Source organism: Catharus ustulatus, chromosome 15 (assembly GCF_009819885.2).
Source record: "Catharus ustulatus isolate bCatUst1 chromosome 15, bCatUst1.pri.v2, whole genome shotgun sequence".
Taxonomy (NCBI): Eukaryota; Metazoa; Chordata; class Aves; order Passeriformes; family Turdidae; genus Catharus; species Catharus ustulatus.
In genome coordinates this window covers 16141028-16155967 of record NC_046235.1, presented here as the reverse complement: position 1 = coordinate 16155967, position 14940 = coordinate 16141028, and the positions used below count along the sequence as shown (strand labels likewise).

Genomic DNA, 14940 nt, shown 5'->3' with positions numbered 1-14940 from the left:
CACGCCGTCCCTCGCCGCCCCTCGCCGTTTCAAACCTCGCTGCCCGCCCGCTCCGCCAATGGGAGCACGGCACGCGCGCCCCGCAGCCAATCAGCGCCCGCCGTTGGGGCAGAGGGGGCGGGGCCCGGGCAACCGGCCGGCCGCGCGCGCGCGCACAGGGAGAGGGGGGCGTGGCCGCGCCCGGCCGCCTCCCGGCGGGCTTTGCGCGCGGTGCCGCCCCTGCCGCCCTAAGGGCCGGGCGGGGAAGATGGCGGCGGGGCCTGGGAGTGAGTGCGAGGCAGGGCGGGAGACGCGGCGGGGAGCGAGCGGCGGCGGGGCTGGGGAGGAGAAGGGGCAGGGGAATGGCCCGAAGAGAACGGAGCGGTTGAGAAGGACCCTCCCGGGAATAACCAGCGGTGGCGCGGGGTGGGGCGGGCCCAAGGGGTCTGGGAGGGGCGGGGCCAAAAAGTCCGAGAGGGGCGGAGCCAGCGTGGGAGCCGCGGGTTCGAGTCCCGGTGCGCCCGGGCGCTTACCCCTGTGTACGTCTGCCCTGTCCCGCAGAGCACAAACTGCTGAGCGCCGGCCCCACCGAGCCCTGGTCCATCCGCGAGAAGCTCTGCCTGGCCTCCTCCGTCATGCGCAGCGGCGACCAGAACTGGTACGGGAGCGGGGAAGGCGGGCGGCATGTGCAGAGCGGCGGGGCACGGCACGGGGCTGTCGCGCTGCTGCCTCTGTTCAGAACAGAGATGGGGAGTGAGAGGTGTTAAAGGTGTACCCGGACAGGCATTTTGTTGCCTTGGTAACTACTGTGTAAAAGTAGAGGTGTGTTAATCAAAATAAAGAGTGATGAGAGCTGGAGAGGGGCTTTGGTCAAGAACACGGAGTGTCAGGCCAAGGGGGAATGGCTTCGGACTGAGAGAGAGAAGGTTTGGAAAATGTCCCTGCCTATGGCAGGGGCTTGGAACAAGATGATCTTTAAGGTCTTTCCCAACCTATTCTATAATTCTGTTCATAATTAGATGAGCTTTGTTGTGGACAACAAAGACATTCAGTAAAAGATTCCTGTGCACTGAACCTATGGCTCCTTTTTACTGTATTTTTTTTCACTTTAGTAAGGCTTTTGCGGAAATGTAGTCACGTAACCAGATGCAAGAAACTTGCTTTTCAAAGCAAAGGAGGGAATTAACCATTTATTTAGAAGCAGGGAAATATTTTTGAGACTTGTACAACTCCTTGATGAATTTATCATGTTTAGCAGGGTTATTCAATGATATCAAGAGAGGTTTTCATCTTTTCTCTGGATGTGGATTGGGGGAGAAGGTAAGCTAATGGTGAATTGCCATTTCCCTCCCACAGGGTCTCAGTCAGCAGAGCCATCAAACCTTTTGCAGAGCCAGGACGCCCACCTGACTGGTTTTCCCAAAAGGTAAGACACTGACATTTGAATCTCAGACACCAAATCTTTGCATGATCAGAAATACCATATTGAGGATGAAATAAGGATTAATTGTTCTGTGCTTTATCCAGTACTCAGTTACTGAGTAAGACTAATAGATTCTTCACCAGGCATGTGATTAATTTGTGAAATTCCTTACCTTGGGACTTTGTGGATGTCATTGTATTTTGGTGTGTCTTGCTGTTTGGGCAAGCAGATTGTCCTCTGACATGCTTTGTTTCTTCTCAGCACTGTGCATCTCAGTACTCAGAGCTCTTGGAGACCACGGAGACCCCTAAGTGAGTACAAAGTGTGACCCCAGCACAGCCTGCAGCAGCTGAGGGGGGACTCCTGGGTCCTTACAGCAAAGTTCTTGTCACTGTTAAATTACTGTCTCCCCCAAGCAACTCCTCCCAAAAGGAGCATTTCAGAATGAGAAAATTCAGGTGGAATAGCTATTGTGGGACAGTGGGATCAGGGTTTGTCAGATGGGAAAGATAATATTTATTTGGCTGGAATAAAACACTGCATGGTAGTCTTACTGATCAGGAGCTTTACACATCAGTTTATCATTCAGCATAGAGGTAGTAAAGAAAAGGAGTGAGAAGGAAGATATTCTATATTTGTCACTGTTTCAGTGGTTTCTTAGAATTTTCTTATCAGTGTTATCACTACAGCTCTGTGATACCAGTTATTTACTGCTCCTAATTCCAGGCATTTTGTTTGGGGACTTCACATGATAGTAATTTAGAGATGGGATGTTTAAAAGTGGTAATTGTGTGCGACTGATTTGTTTGTGACTAATCTTCAGCACAAGAATTGCAAAATCAAAGGGCTTTGTAGAGTTAGTGAAGACAAAAATAGATGTTTCTTCTTGGGGAGAAAAGGATTTTCTGTTCAAGTGGAAGGATTATTTTCAGGTTGAGAATTTTTAGTGGACTTGCATCTTTGATCTGTTCCTGGGTGAATTAGTAAAACTTTGCTGAAGAGATTGTTTGAACATTGTGCTGTCCAATATAATTTTAGAGAATTGGAGGAAGTTGATTTTTTTTTGTGTGAGCATTTCACAAATGACAGCAACCATTTATGAAAGAGGAACTGGGTTTTCTTGTGGTTTGTGTCTGAGTTTCTGAGTTTTTCTTTTCTCTTACTCTGTAGAAGAAAACGTGGTGAGAAGGGAGAAGTTGTGGAAACCGTGGAAGATGTTATTGTGCGGAAACTGACTGCAGAGCGAGTTGAGGAGTTGAAGAAAATTATTAAAGAAACACAGGAAAAATACAGGTACATGATAGAGCTGTTAAAATGTTGCACACCTGAGAGTCCTGTCCTGAAAAATAGTCCAAGTGGGGTGGTGACTGGGGTGAAAATGCTGCTTCAGGTGTCCTGTTCAGTGATCAGAAAGTAAAAAGATTTTTTGATTACAGGCAACTGAAGAAGGATGCAGAGCTGATCCAGGCCGGACACATGGATAACAGACTGGAGGAGCTGTGCAATGAGATTATGATGTGGGTTATTTAATTATTTCTTCTGAGTTTGTAGTTTCCTGACACTCTGTCCAGCATCTCTTGTTCCACCTAGTTTGGGTTAAGAGAAATGGGGCAGCTGGGCAGATGCTTTGGCCTCTGAGGGTGGTTTAGCTTGGACTGGGGATGTTCCTGCTGGTGTGGAACATCCTTTGGAGTTGCTCAGTAAAGACTTTGGCCATGGCTTGCAGAACCATGTTGGCTATCTCTGTTTTGACAATCATCTAGAAGTGAAATTTCCTGCCCATTGTGTCATTCTGTGGCTTTTTCTTGCCTTGGGGGGTTTGAGCCTGAGTCCACAGGAGTGGTTTGGTGTTGTCTGGAGATAACTGGGTGGGCATCAGTAAAACACATTTTGAAGGGGGAATTAAGGGGAACTGAGACACCCTGTGACAGCAGGTTTTTGGTTTTTATACAGAAAGAAAAAAATGGAAGAGGAGGAGGCAGAAGTCAAGAGGAAGGCTACAGATGCTGCTTATCAGGGTAAGCTGGAAACGAGCTGCCTCCATTTTCCTCAGACCATTGCATATATTCATAAGAACATTTAGAAAATACTGAAGTCTTGTTAAGACCTGCAGGAGGAATTCCTTGACCCTGAGAGAGAGGTTGTGTTCTCTTTCCAACACTGTTTTGTAACAGGGTAAAAGGCAGAGGCTTCTGAAAAAGGAACAAAATCTTCGGGAAAGGCGTATCCAAGGGAAAGCAGGATTAGTAAGGAGTTCTGTGTTAGAATGTCAGGCTTTTCACACCTTTAGTTTCCCCTGGTCATGAAGATAAAAGGAAGAGCCTTTTATTCTGAATGTTTAGTTCTTCCTAACTCTTGGGACATTTAATTTGGTGGTGGGAGGTGCTGAATACCCAACTGCTACAGAAACCTGCAGTTGAAGTGCATTACCCAGAGTTAGTATTATTTGGGAACTGAGCCTAGTGGGGTGCAAGAAGTCCCTATAACATGAATTGTTCTCTTAAAGTTCTTCAGGATAAAGTCAAAGGTAACTCTTGATGGAGTCCCAGAATTTCACTTCAGTTTCTGTTCCCTTCCAGCTCGCCAGGCCATTAAGAACCCCCCTCGAAGACTCACGGGGGTGATGGTTCGTTCTCCTGCTGGCTCCACCTCCCCGGGCGGGGATTATTCCCTCGGAGATCTGTCCCAGCCTGCTGGGGATGAGGCCAGTCCAGGGGTAAGGATCCTTCTGTGGGTGGGAGGGAAAGCCCAGCCTGGGACATGGGGCTCTGCATCCATCACAGAGAAGGGGCCTGGGGAGAAGCCCTTGCCTTGCTTTGCAGACTTCAGGTGCTGTAGTGTGGTTGGTGACAGTGCTGCTCGAGATCCTGTTCTCTCTCTGTGGTGATCCAGTGCTGGATCAAAGGCTGTGTAGGGGCATCACTGGGTTGGCCAGGCAGTCTGTGAGTGCCTGGGAAATGGCTCTGCAGGGCAGGGAAAGGGTGAAAGCACATGCCTGGAGTAGGGGCAGTGAGTGAATGGAGTAGGTGTCTGTGGTGTGCTGGATCAATGCTCTTGGGGGAAGCAGCAAGTGGGGCTGGTCCGTGTGGTGGAGTGTGGCTTTGAACAGTGTGGTTTTTCTCTTTCTCAGGTCACGCCAGGGACATTGCCCAGCACCCCAGTTGCCTCCTTCATTGGAATCCCTGACACCCCTCCAGGCTCTGCTCCCCTGGATGCCCCCATGACCCCAGTCACTGATGATTCACCCCAGAAAAAGATGCTAGGACAAAAAGCAACTCCGCCTCCTTCCCCTCTGCTCTCAGAGCTGCTGAAGAAGGGCAGTCTCCTGCCCACAAGCCCCAGGCTGGTATGGAGCTCTCTGCTCATATATGCAAGCACACAAACAATTTGCTCCAGACTCTCCCACTGAAAAAGGGAGATCTGCAAAGAATTTTTAAAAATGTGCAGTTTTGTGAGAGTCCCAGCAGAAGTGATAATCTGAGAGGTGTAAATACCCCTGTGAGCTGCAGAGATGAGCCCCTTTCCCAGCAGGACTGCAGGGCTTGTGCAGCACGTAGGACTGGCTGTCCCCTCAGTCATAAGGAGTTGGAGTTGCAGGGTTTGCTAGAGGAAATTGTTCTCCTCAGGGAGGGGAACTTGTTAGTCAGCATCATCCCCATCAGCCTCCTTGGAGCTGTTCCTGGTGATTCCTACACTGGGCTCACAATTCTTTACACCTTGGCAGGAAGTTGTGTTTCACTATTTTTAATGTGTCTTAGTACAAGAGCAGGGAATCCTTGAATGGCATTTATGACTTACACAGAAGTGCTTCAGTTTTCTCCTAATTGTAGACAGTTGCTAGAATGACTGATGAGAACCCACTTGTGGTGTCAGTGACTGGGGAAGTCTGAGGAGATGCTGACACTGTTCAGAGCCCAGTGTGGAAACAGCAGCCATCAGCCTGCTTGTGACACAGATCCTGGGTTAGTGCTTGTGTGATGGAGTAGGTGTGTTGCTGTTGACTTTTTTCTTTGTAGCAGTCAGATTTAGGGTTTTTTCTATTTGTTAGCTTGGGTAAATGTTCCGTGGATTCTGTGTTTGCAGGATGTAGCATAAAGTGGAGCAGGGAAAGATAATGGCTGTGGAGGGCTGAGTTTTCTTTGTAACAACAGGGCTGGTTTGCATCTGTTTCAAGGTCCATCATAGGTTCACTGTGTGGCCTTGATCATATTATTTTCCATGTTGGTACTTGTGCTTCTCTCAGCTCAAGGGATATTTCTGTGCCATCTCAGGGTGTAGAGAGACTCATATGTGTAGAGGATTGTGGGGTCTTGGAACTGTTATAGAGCAAATGATGCACTTGACCTCACCTCAAAGGAAGGTGGCACTGCAGCTATGTCACAGCTGAAGAACAGCAACAGTTTCAGACTGTCATGTTCTGCACTTGTATGAGGGGCCTCAGGCAGGGACTAACCTGAATAAAAAGTGCAGAAGAAATACTGGGACACCAAATACTGGTCCTGTTCATGGAGTTGCACATCTGGCAGAGAATCACTGGTGTGGTGGTATCTCCAGGGTTTTCAGTCTCATCCTCCTTTGACAGGTTGGTGAAAATGAAATGGCAGTGGCTTCTGGTCACATGAACAGCTCTGGAGTGCTGCTGGAGGTAGGAAGTGTCCTTCCAGTGCTGCACAGTGGGGAAATGCAGTCAGCACCTGGTGCTGTCCCTGCATCTCCAGCTGCTTCAGGTAACTTTGGCCTCTCCCTGCACTGCTCTCCCTTAAGATGTACTTTCAGACTGTTCTGGGAATTTTCTTGGGGAAAAGATGGTGTCTGCCTGCCTGGCTGGTTTGGGGGCTGCTCTGTCGGTTGTATTCTTATTTCTGTACCCCTGTGTATCTCACTCCCGCCTTTTAAGACCCTAATCCTTAAAAGAGTGACTTGATTCAGTCCTCATCCATGCAGTCTGGTTTTCAGGATTTGACACCAGCTAATACCAGGCATTTGAGTGTAGAAAGAAAGGGTTTGTTCACAGGGAATTGGGGAAAAAATGGTCTAGATCTGATTCCCAGCATGTCAAACACAGCTCCCTGTGGATCTGGAGAAGCTCATGTACCTTCCCTCTACTGTACCTTAGAGATCTGTTAAAAATTAAACTACTCAGCTCCAGAGGAATTTCCACAGGGTGGGGATAAGGGGGACAGTCCAAGACTGCACTAGGCTTCTTCAGAGCAACCTGCCCAAGGAAGTTTTTTTTCCTCAGCTCCTCCTGATTTAATCACATTGTCTGCAACTGAGAATTTATGTCATTCATTCATATAGAATTCCATATTCTGTCCTTTTCCATATCTGGATTTTTAAGACCTGTTAATTTGGTCCAGACAGTTCAGTAAATTAATACTGGAAGTCACAGCTAAGATGAATGGCAACCTTTGATATAAGAGGAATTCTCCAGGAAAAACCTGCAAAGAGATCCCCTCCACTCCCTTCCAGCTCCTGTGATGACTGTCTTGGCTTACCTTGTGTGGCTCTCTCAGCACTGTTTTTCAGATTTCCCATAATTGTTTTGGGATAAGCCTTTGGAAAGGGCATCTCTGTGCATGTGTGGCTTAGTCTGTCCAGCCCTTACAGTGAGTGCAGTGTTTTGTAGCTGCATGATTCCACCTCAGCCTGCACACACAACAGGAGTCGTGCATTTTTTGGTGCAGGTTCTCTATAGAGCTTTTGGGACTCTTCATAGATACCTCTTCATGTCTTTTCCCAGAAGAAGCCACCAGGCAGTGAAGAGCCCAGTGGTGGCTTTGTGGACTTCAGTGGTGGCTGCTTCTTGCTCATGTGCTTTTCCCTTCTACTCTCTGTTAGGTGCTCCTACGCTTTCCCGGCTTTTAGAAGCTGGCCCTGCACAGTTCACCTCACCTCTTGCTTCCTTCTCCGCTGTTGCCAGCGAGCCTCCAGCTAAGCTCCTGCCACCCCCAGTAGAGCCTGTGTCCCAGGCCACTATTGTCATGATGCCCACGCTGTCAGCACCAGCCGTTGTGCCACCAGCTGCAGCTGCAGAAAGCGTAGCCACAGGTGCGTTCCTGAGCTACGCACTCAGAGCTCACATCCTGCTGCAAAGCAGAACTTCCCATGGGATCAGTGCCCTGCCAGCTCTCAGCTGGGCTTTATCACCATCCTGGCCATAAAGGGTGGTTGTAAACAGATGGTTTTAAGCAGGGTTTGCTGGGTGGGGGTGCTGGTGATTTGGTGGTTCAAGGGTTGGAATCTCACTTTATCTCTTCTGTGGGATAGCAAACCTGTATTTATCTTTTAATCTAAGCTGTGGTGGGGTGGGTGGGCCTGGGATACTTGTGGTTAGTCTTACCCACTGCAGTGTTTGTTTATGTGGGGACTTCTCCAGTTTGGTCTCTGACTGTCCCTCTCCTCCTTGTGCAGTGAGCCAGCCAGAAGCCTGTGTTTCCATGGAGGCAGTGTCTGATTCCCATACTGTAACAGTGTCCATGGACAGCAGTGAAATCTCAATGATCATTGATTCCATCAAGAAAGAGTGCCTGGCTTCTGGAGCTGGCAGCACTGCTGGATCTTCCAAAGATCACTGCATGGATGGGAAAGAAGATCTGGATTTGGCTGAAAAAATGGATATTGCAGTGTCCTATACGGGGGAAGAGCTGGATTTCGATACGGTTGGGAATATTATAGCCATCATTGAGGACAAGGTAAATGGGAAAGGCAGAGTGCCACTGCCTTTTGCTCCACATTCAGTTGGGTTAATCTCAAATGATTGCTGTTCACCAATTTATTTTAAACTAGCAAGAATTAGCTATTCCAGAATGTATCATTTTCCAGATCAATAGGAAAGGACAGCACTGCTGCCTGTCTGACACTGGTGCTCTTTTTCAGAGTACAAAAATAAATGTTTCTTCCTTGGAGGGTAGGGTCTGGGTCATGTTTCTGGCAGACAGATGAGCACTGCTCACAGAATCCTTTCCAGGAGTGCCATACTTCTAAAACTGAAGCTTCAGGAGAAACTCCCACAGGGAGTGATATAAATCTGGCTACAAAAGTCAACTTTGTAAATGGAGTAAGCTGGGATTTCCACAATTATCTCAATACCATGAACTTTTCTTGAATCCCCCTTTCTGACCTCAGCTGTGTGTTTGTTTTGACAATAAAGGTAGACGACCACCCTGAAGTCCTGGATGCAGCAGTTGTTGAAGCTGCTCTGTCTTCTTTCTGTGAAGATACTGATGATCCTCAGACCCTTCCTGGCCCATGGGAACATTCAATTCGTCAGGAGCATGAGAAACAGGCTCAGATGCCACAAGTGTCTGTGACTGTGAAACAGGAGAGACTGGAGTGTGAGGAGCCAGAGGCAAAGGGAATTCGAGACCTAATGGGCATCAGTGAGCTGGGGTCAGAAATAAAGACTGAACTTGCAGAGCAGGACCAGAGTCAGCTGGGCCCTGAAGAAACCATACCAGCAACTGCAAGAGTGACAGAAACACCAGAGCTTAGAAACCAAGAGATAGAGGAAGATCAAAGAGCAGCTGTAACATCAGGAGAGACTTCTGAAATCAAGATAGAATCTTCCCAGGGAGAAGATGCAGTGCTCAATCCAGTGAAGACAGAGGTATGTGGTCACAGAGGCTGTCTGGAACTGGTGTGGGGAAAGAGAGGAGCAGTTGTGGCAGGTAGGAGCAAAGTTTAGAGGAAGGATGAGTGCTGGGTTGAAGTGGCCCTTCAGTGAGTGTGACTGACTGTTTTCCTGGGAGTCAGGCTGCTGATGTGCAGAGCAGCTCTGCTTTAGGCAGTGCCTTTGTGTATCTCCCCCACCCAGGTGCACAATTGCTGCTGGGAAGGTGCTCAGTGAACCTGGAGTTAGGTTAGGGTGAGTGAGATGTGCCCACACCTTCACTGAAGTAAGCTGACACAAACATCTAGATTTGTGCATTTCTCTTCCCTCCAGACCCCACCTGATGATGATTCATCCCCTCCACAAGTCCCAAATGTGAGTGAAGACTCCTCACAGGCTGATGTTCAGCACAAATTTGAGCTGTCAGGTAACTTAATTCAGCTAGGAAATCTTTTACATGCAACATTATTAGCTGGATAGTTGTTAGTTATCTGGTTCAGGTGTTTTGGGGAGGAGGGAGAAAAGATACCTGTAGGAATAGTGTTCATTACTGCAGGACAGTAGGCATTGGTGCAGGAGCTTTAGTAGGAGAGACTGCTCGGGAGAATCAATCTTTCTGCCTTTCTTTCTTTCAGAGTCAATGAAGGAGGAGGCCCAAGCCCTGTTTAGGAGTCAGATGAAGGTAATTCCCAGTTGGTTTTAGTCATCTTGAGTTTATTAGCTGCTATCTGCTGAAAGGCAAAGCTTGTGTTCAGCTTTCTGCGCTGGGAAATGAGCAGTCTGCAGCTGAAGGGGAGATTGCTTCAGGATGTAAAAGTGTTTGTGTGTGTGCTTCTGGGTCTGTGGGAAGAAGCAGGGCAGGCTGGGGAGACTGGGATTTTGTGGAAGTGCCTATACAGTTGTCAGCAGCCTCACAAGAAAATCACTTTGCTGACAGAACCGGTGTTGCTTTGGACGCACTGAGTGCCGGCTGTAGCTGGCTGTGCCGGCTGATGGACTCTGTGTTTCAGGATGGGCAGGGTGAGGAGGATGATGAGGACGGTGCCAGTGAGGCTGCCAGTTTGGAGGAACCCAAAGAAGAAGACCAGGGTGAGGGGTATCTCTCAGAGATGGATAACGAGCCCCCCGTGAGCGAGAGCGACGACGGCTTCAGCGTCCACAACGCGCCCTTGCAGTCGCACGCGCTCGCCGACTCCATCCCCAGCAGCCCAGCCTCCTCGCAGTTGTGAGTGTCAGGGCACACAGGGACTGGAGAACTCCCATTTCTGGTTTGCTGAGTGGGTCCTAAGGGAGAATTTGTTGATGGTTTGTTTGGCTCTTGCTTACAAGGGCAAGCATTGCAGACAGCACTGCAGCCAGCTCCCGCTTTTTTCCTCCTGTCTTTGGCGTGGGTTAGCGTGGGCATGTCAGGGATAAAACAAACCATGAGTTTTCTGCTCTGAGGCAGTGATCAGACTCCTGAAGGAATTACATTCTTCTCTTCCCAGCTCAGTGTGCAGTGAGGACCAGGAAGCGATACAGGCTCAGAAGATCTGGAAGAAAGCCATCATGCTGGTCTGGAGAGCAGCTGCTAATCACAGGTGAGTTTGATGTCTTGGCAGAAAGAGGTGACTAATCCTAGACAAGTCTCCACTCTCCCATTTCAGAGGCTTATCTCTCTTGGGAGATGATGAATCATATTGTTACAGACAAATACACAGGAGAGTGTGAAACAAATACCTACCAGCAAGGACAAGCACTGAGTGCACTCTTTCTCTCTGCAGGTATGCCAATGTCTTTTTACAGCCTGTAACTGATGACATAGCACCAGGCTACCACAGCATCGTGCAGAGGTGAGTCTGAGCAGTCTTCTGTCATTAGAACTCTGCATGTTTGCATATTTGTAGGGATTTCTGGCAGGAACAATGTAGTTTTTGCCTGCTGTGCAGACTTGGAAATATTCTTTTTCTGACATGATTCAGTCAGAAGCAGGTTTCCCCAAGAACAGTCATCATCAGTAACAGGCACATGTCTGTGCACAGTCCTGACTTTGCATGAGGTACACTGACTTACACAGAACATTTTATCAGTAAGGTGAAACTAATCTGTTTTTCCCAGTTTCTATCCAAGAGTATTCCTAAAAGCTGTTCTTTAATCAGCATTTTTTACTGTCCCAGATGGTGGACTTTTCTGGAAGAATTACCAGAATGCCCTGCTAGCTGCTGAAATCTCTTGTAAACACCTCAAGCTCAGTGGCTGCAGCTCTAGCTCCTTGGTTTCTCTGTCAGTGGTGCCTGGAGAAGGCAGATTCATCTCCTGAGAGATCTCTCAGGCTGTTGTTACCATTCCAGATAACTGCTGGACACCTTGTGTCTTCTGACCCAGGCCTTGGTGCTGGGCAGCACAGCCCATGGGGGGAGAGCCTGTTTAGCTAAATAAAATAGACACTGTAACTAAACACCTTACAGACCCAGGGCTGTTTCCAAAGGAGATGGGAAAGAGTTAAGCATTTCTGTTGCAATTTTGCCTGCATTTCTTTCACAGGCCAATGGATTTATCTACCATCAAAAAGAACATTGAGAACGGGCTGATCCGAACCACAGCCGAGTTCCAGCGGGACATTATGCTGATGTTTCAGAATGCAGTGATGTACAACAGCTCTGACCATGATGTGTACCACATGGCTGTGGAGATGCAGAGAGATGTCCTGGAGCAGATCCAGGTAAAGCATTGAGCTGAGTAGTGCAGGACAGAGCATCTGCCTGTCCATAGGTCTGGCTGTAAGGCCACAGTTTCACTCCCAGTGTTTGAGTGCAGTGGGTCCTGTCCTTCCCTGCGTCTCTCTCATGGCAGCTCAGGTGTTTGTGTTGAACTAAATTGTGGGTGGGTTAAAATTAACACAGCAAAATTTTTTTATGTGTTCATCCCAGACCAATTTCAAATGTAATTTCCTTCAGGGAAATGCTTAGGCCAGCAAGAACCAGGGTGTGGTTCAGGAACAGAAACAAGCAACAAGAACAGTGAATGACAGGGGACGCGACGGCTTCTTTGGGTGGCTGTGCTGGTTTATGTTGATATAAAGTGCACATGAAACTGCCCTGTGAATTTATTCTATTTAAAATATCCTTTGAAGCAGAATGTCCCAGCTGGCATGGCTAACAGAGTTTGAATTAGGGTTTTGTATTTCCTCAGGACTTGTGGCTTCTGAGGTAAATTGGGGAACTTATTCTGAGCAACACACAAGGAACTGAAACTGCCTCTGACCCAATCATTCCCAGCCTGTGGTCTGTGATAGTTAACTGACACACACTCACTGAGCTTGTTTTGCCTGACAATCTTAACAGAGTGTGGTTTCCTTGCAGCAATTTCTGGCCACACAACTGATGATGCAAACATCAGAGTCAGGGATCAGTGCAAAGAGCCTGCGGGGGCGAGACTCCACTCGCAAGCAGGATGCTTCGGAGAAGGTGAGAATGCTGCACTCTGTGCAAGGGCACTTGGGATCTTCTGAAGAATCCCAAAACACTGCATGAAGTTCTCACAACAAGGAGGCAAAAGTTCCCACACCATCATCTTCATGTCAACAAATTTTCTTTAAATGTGTCTGTGGATTAGATTTCAGTTCTGGAACTGTGCAGCATTCCAGAGGCAGGTCTCATGAGTTTTTTCTGTAATCCAAATACTTCTATTAACTGTTTTTAAACAGCTGATAAAAAACTGTAGGGAAATGAGCAGGATATTGGAAGAGGTGTGAATACTCTCAGGCACAAGGTGTGACTCTTGGGGATGGGCCTGCAGGGCAGGGAGTTGGACTCAGTGATCCTTGTGGTTCCCCTCCAGCTGCACAGATTCTGTGATTCTGTGGTATGGCAGAAAGGTGAAGGGAATTGCCATATCCTTCACTTTCTAGTCAGGTTTTAGAGCCAGGGAATCAGTCACCTCTGGTTTGCTAGAGAACCTTTGAATTCTAAGCAATGAAGGTTTGTTAGTGTTTTTTCTCTTCTGTAAAGACACATGCAAACACGATGAAGTGATCTCAGGTACTCTCTGGTGCACACAACACTGACAGCAGGGACTGCCTGCTTGGTTCTAGTGACAGCTGCACCAAGCAGGAATTGTTTGGTGGACCAGGAAAACTTGCTGTGGCTGTGGAGGGAATATCCCTTTCCTGGCATTCTGGCTCTCGCAGTATCCCTCTTTTTTGTCTGTTTTTATGTTCCTGCTGCATAAGACTGACGCCCTGCAGGAAGGGGAGTGGGGCACATGTTCCTCTATGCTCGTGTGTGGGCTCAGTGCTTCTGTGTGGTGCGTGCATTTCCGTAGCTGATGCCTGATAAGTCCTTCTGTTTGGCCTTTTAACAGGACAGTGTCCCAATGGGCTCTCCTGCCTTCCTTCTCTCTCTCTTTGTAAGTATTGAAAGGCTCCAGCAGGTTCTGCAGTACTGCTGCCAGGTGCTCTGCTCCTTGTCTGGGTGATCACTGCACTGTCACAGCATCCTTAGTGCTGCAGCAGGGTGTGTTTGACTTGGGGGCTGCACCACTGTGATCTGAGAAGAGACAGCTCAGTCCCTTGTTCTCAAAATGGGTGAGCGGGTGGGGCTTCAGTCTTTTCTTCTGGTTCCAAGTGTTTTTGTTTTGTCATCTGCTTTTGCTTTTTTCCATGACTTCTCTCCTGCTTTCTTTCCATGTAAGTGGGAAGACAAACCAAGTGGTGCAGTCCTGTAGTTCCTGCATCTCTCATGTTTATACAGCTGCCCCTTCCACATGTCCGAGGCAGTACAAAAGGTCTTGGGAGAGTGAGGAGTCAGCTGTGTGTCCTTTATCCATTCCTGGTTCAGAAAGCAAATAAGACTCTGCAGAAATATCTTCTCTGTGCCCATGGTGATCTGGAAGTGTTTGGAAAAATATTCCCTCTGGGAGACCCAAGTGTCTGAGTCTGTGAGGAGAGAGAGGAGGAAGATGGAGAGCTGTCCTTATCTCATATGTATCTAAAGCCAGAGGAGTACTCCAGGAGAGGCAGCAGATCAGCCAGAGAGAGAGGGCAGCGGATCAGAGGAAGCTCTCAGCTCAAGTGCTCATGGAAAGGAACTGTGTGGAGGATCTAGGGAGCTAGTGCCAGGGTCACTCACCTGGAGGAGCACTTCCCATAGGGATCAGCAGCTGATAAGGTAGGTTAGTCAGCAGTTTTCCTTTTCCCACCTTAAGCTAGAATCTCCTGCTTAGGAGAAAGCCTGCACTGTTCAGGCTCCAAAAGCATCTGTCTGGGCCAGAGGTGTTGCCTCTCTCTGCCCTGGCTCCAGCAATGCAGAGATGCTGCCAAGCCCAGCACCCTGCTGTGTCCAGATCCAGCTTTAGGTAGGTCTGCAGGCAGGCCTTGGCAGGGACAGCTTCCCTTTCTCCTGATGGGAAGGCACGAAAAGTTGTTGCCAGATGCAGAATTCCCTCCCTGCCTGCCTCCCTCCCTCCTGCTGTGCCGGAGGGACGTTCCTGTGGGGTTGTGTAACTGTGTTTGTTTGCCTTGTGAGCAGGACGGAGGCACCAGAGGGCGGCGCTGCGCCATCGAGGCAGACATGAAGATGAAGAAATGATGCTGCAGACACAAAATCCCAGCAGAATCCCAGGCAGCCGGAGCTGGAGTACGAGCAGGCAGCTCTTAACAACTGATGGAGGAGGAAAAAAAAGCTGCAGGTCCATTTCTGGGACCTGGTTCACCACCTTCACTTGCCCTTCTGGAAAGCAGTGTCTTGTCAGAATGTGTAACCCAAAGAAACTTCCCCAGAGGGGAAGACCAGCCCCCCTGCCTGTTTTAGGGCAGTCGTTTTGGGCTTCATCAGTGTTCTGGTGTTAGCTAGCAACTGGTGGCTCGTATGTACTGTAATGTGAAGTGTACAGATTTTTACTAGTGATGTGTAAATGTGATGTATATTAAAATCTGGGAACAAACCCG

At 48.5% G+C, this 14940-nt stretch overlaps 1 protein-coding gene across 2 annotated transcripts; it reads left to right on the top strand.

Moving 5' to 3' along the window:
- The first annotated feature begins 182 nt into the window (after nucleotides 1-182).
- On the top strand, nucleotides 183-14936 carry BRD8 (bromodomain containing 8). Of its 2 annotated transcripts, XM_033073252.1 has the most exons (22): nucleotides 183-266; nucleotides 541-637; nucleotides 1336-1405; nucleotides 1664-1713; nucleotides 2573-2695; nucleotides 2839-2919; nucleotides 3356-3420; nucleotides 3982-4118; nucleotides 4533-4748; nucleotides 5985-6129; nucleotides 7244-7453; nucleotides 7817-8097; nucleotides 8556-9011; nucleotides 9348-9441; nucleotides 9650-9696; nucleotides 10025-10239; nucleotides 10502-10594; nucleotides 10778-10846; nucleotides 11538-11715; nucleotides 12356-12460; nucleotides 13356-13400; nucleotides 14522-14936. In XM_033073252.1, exons 1-22 carry the CDS (start codon nucleotides 248-250, stop codon nucleotides 14579-14581), a joined length of 2856 nt encoding a protein of 951 aa, XP_032929143.1. In that variant the 5' UTR covers nucleotides 183-247; the 3' UTR covers nucleotides 14582-14936. The 2 variants fall into 2 exon arrangements, with proteins under 2 accessions (XP_032929143.1, XP_032929144.1); XM_033073253.1 differs by lacking the exon at nucleotides 4533-4748.
- The last annotated feature ends 4 nt before the right edge of the window (nucleotides 14937-14940 follow it).

Bases quoted from the DNA above. Each gene is read 5' to 3' on its own strand.
- BRD8 (XM_033073252.1), top strand. The intron at 3,421-3,981 runs GTAAGCTGGAAA...GTTCCCTTCCAG, and splicing joins TACAGATGCTGCTTATCAGG to CTCGCCAGGCCATTAAGAAC. The intron at 13,401-14,521 runs GTAAGTATTGAA...CCTTGTGAGCAG, and splicing joins CCTTCCTTCTCTCTCTCTTT to GACGGAGGCACCAGAGGGCG.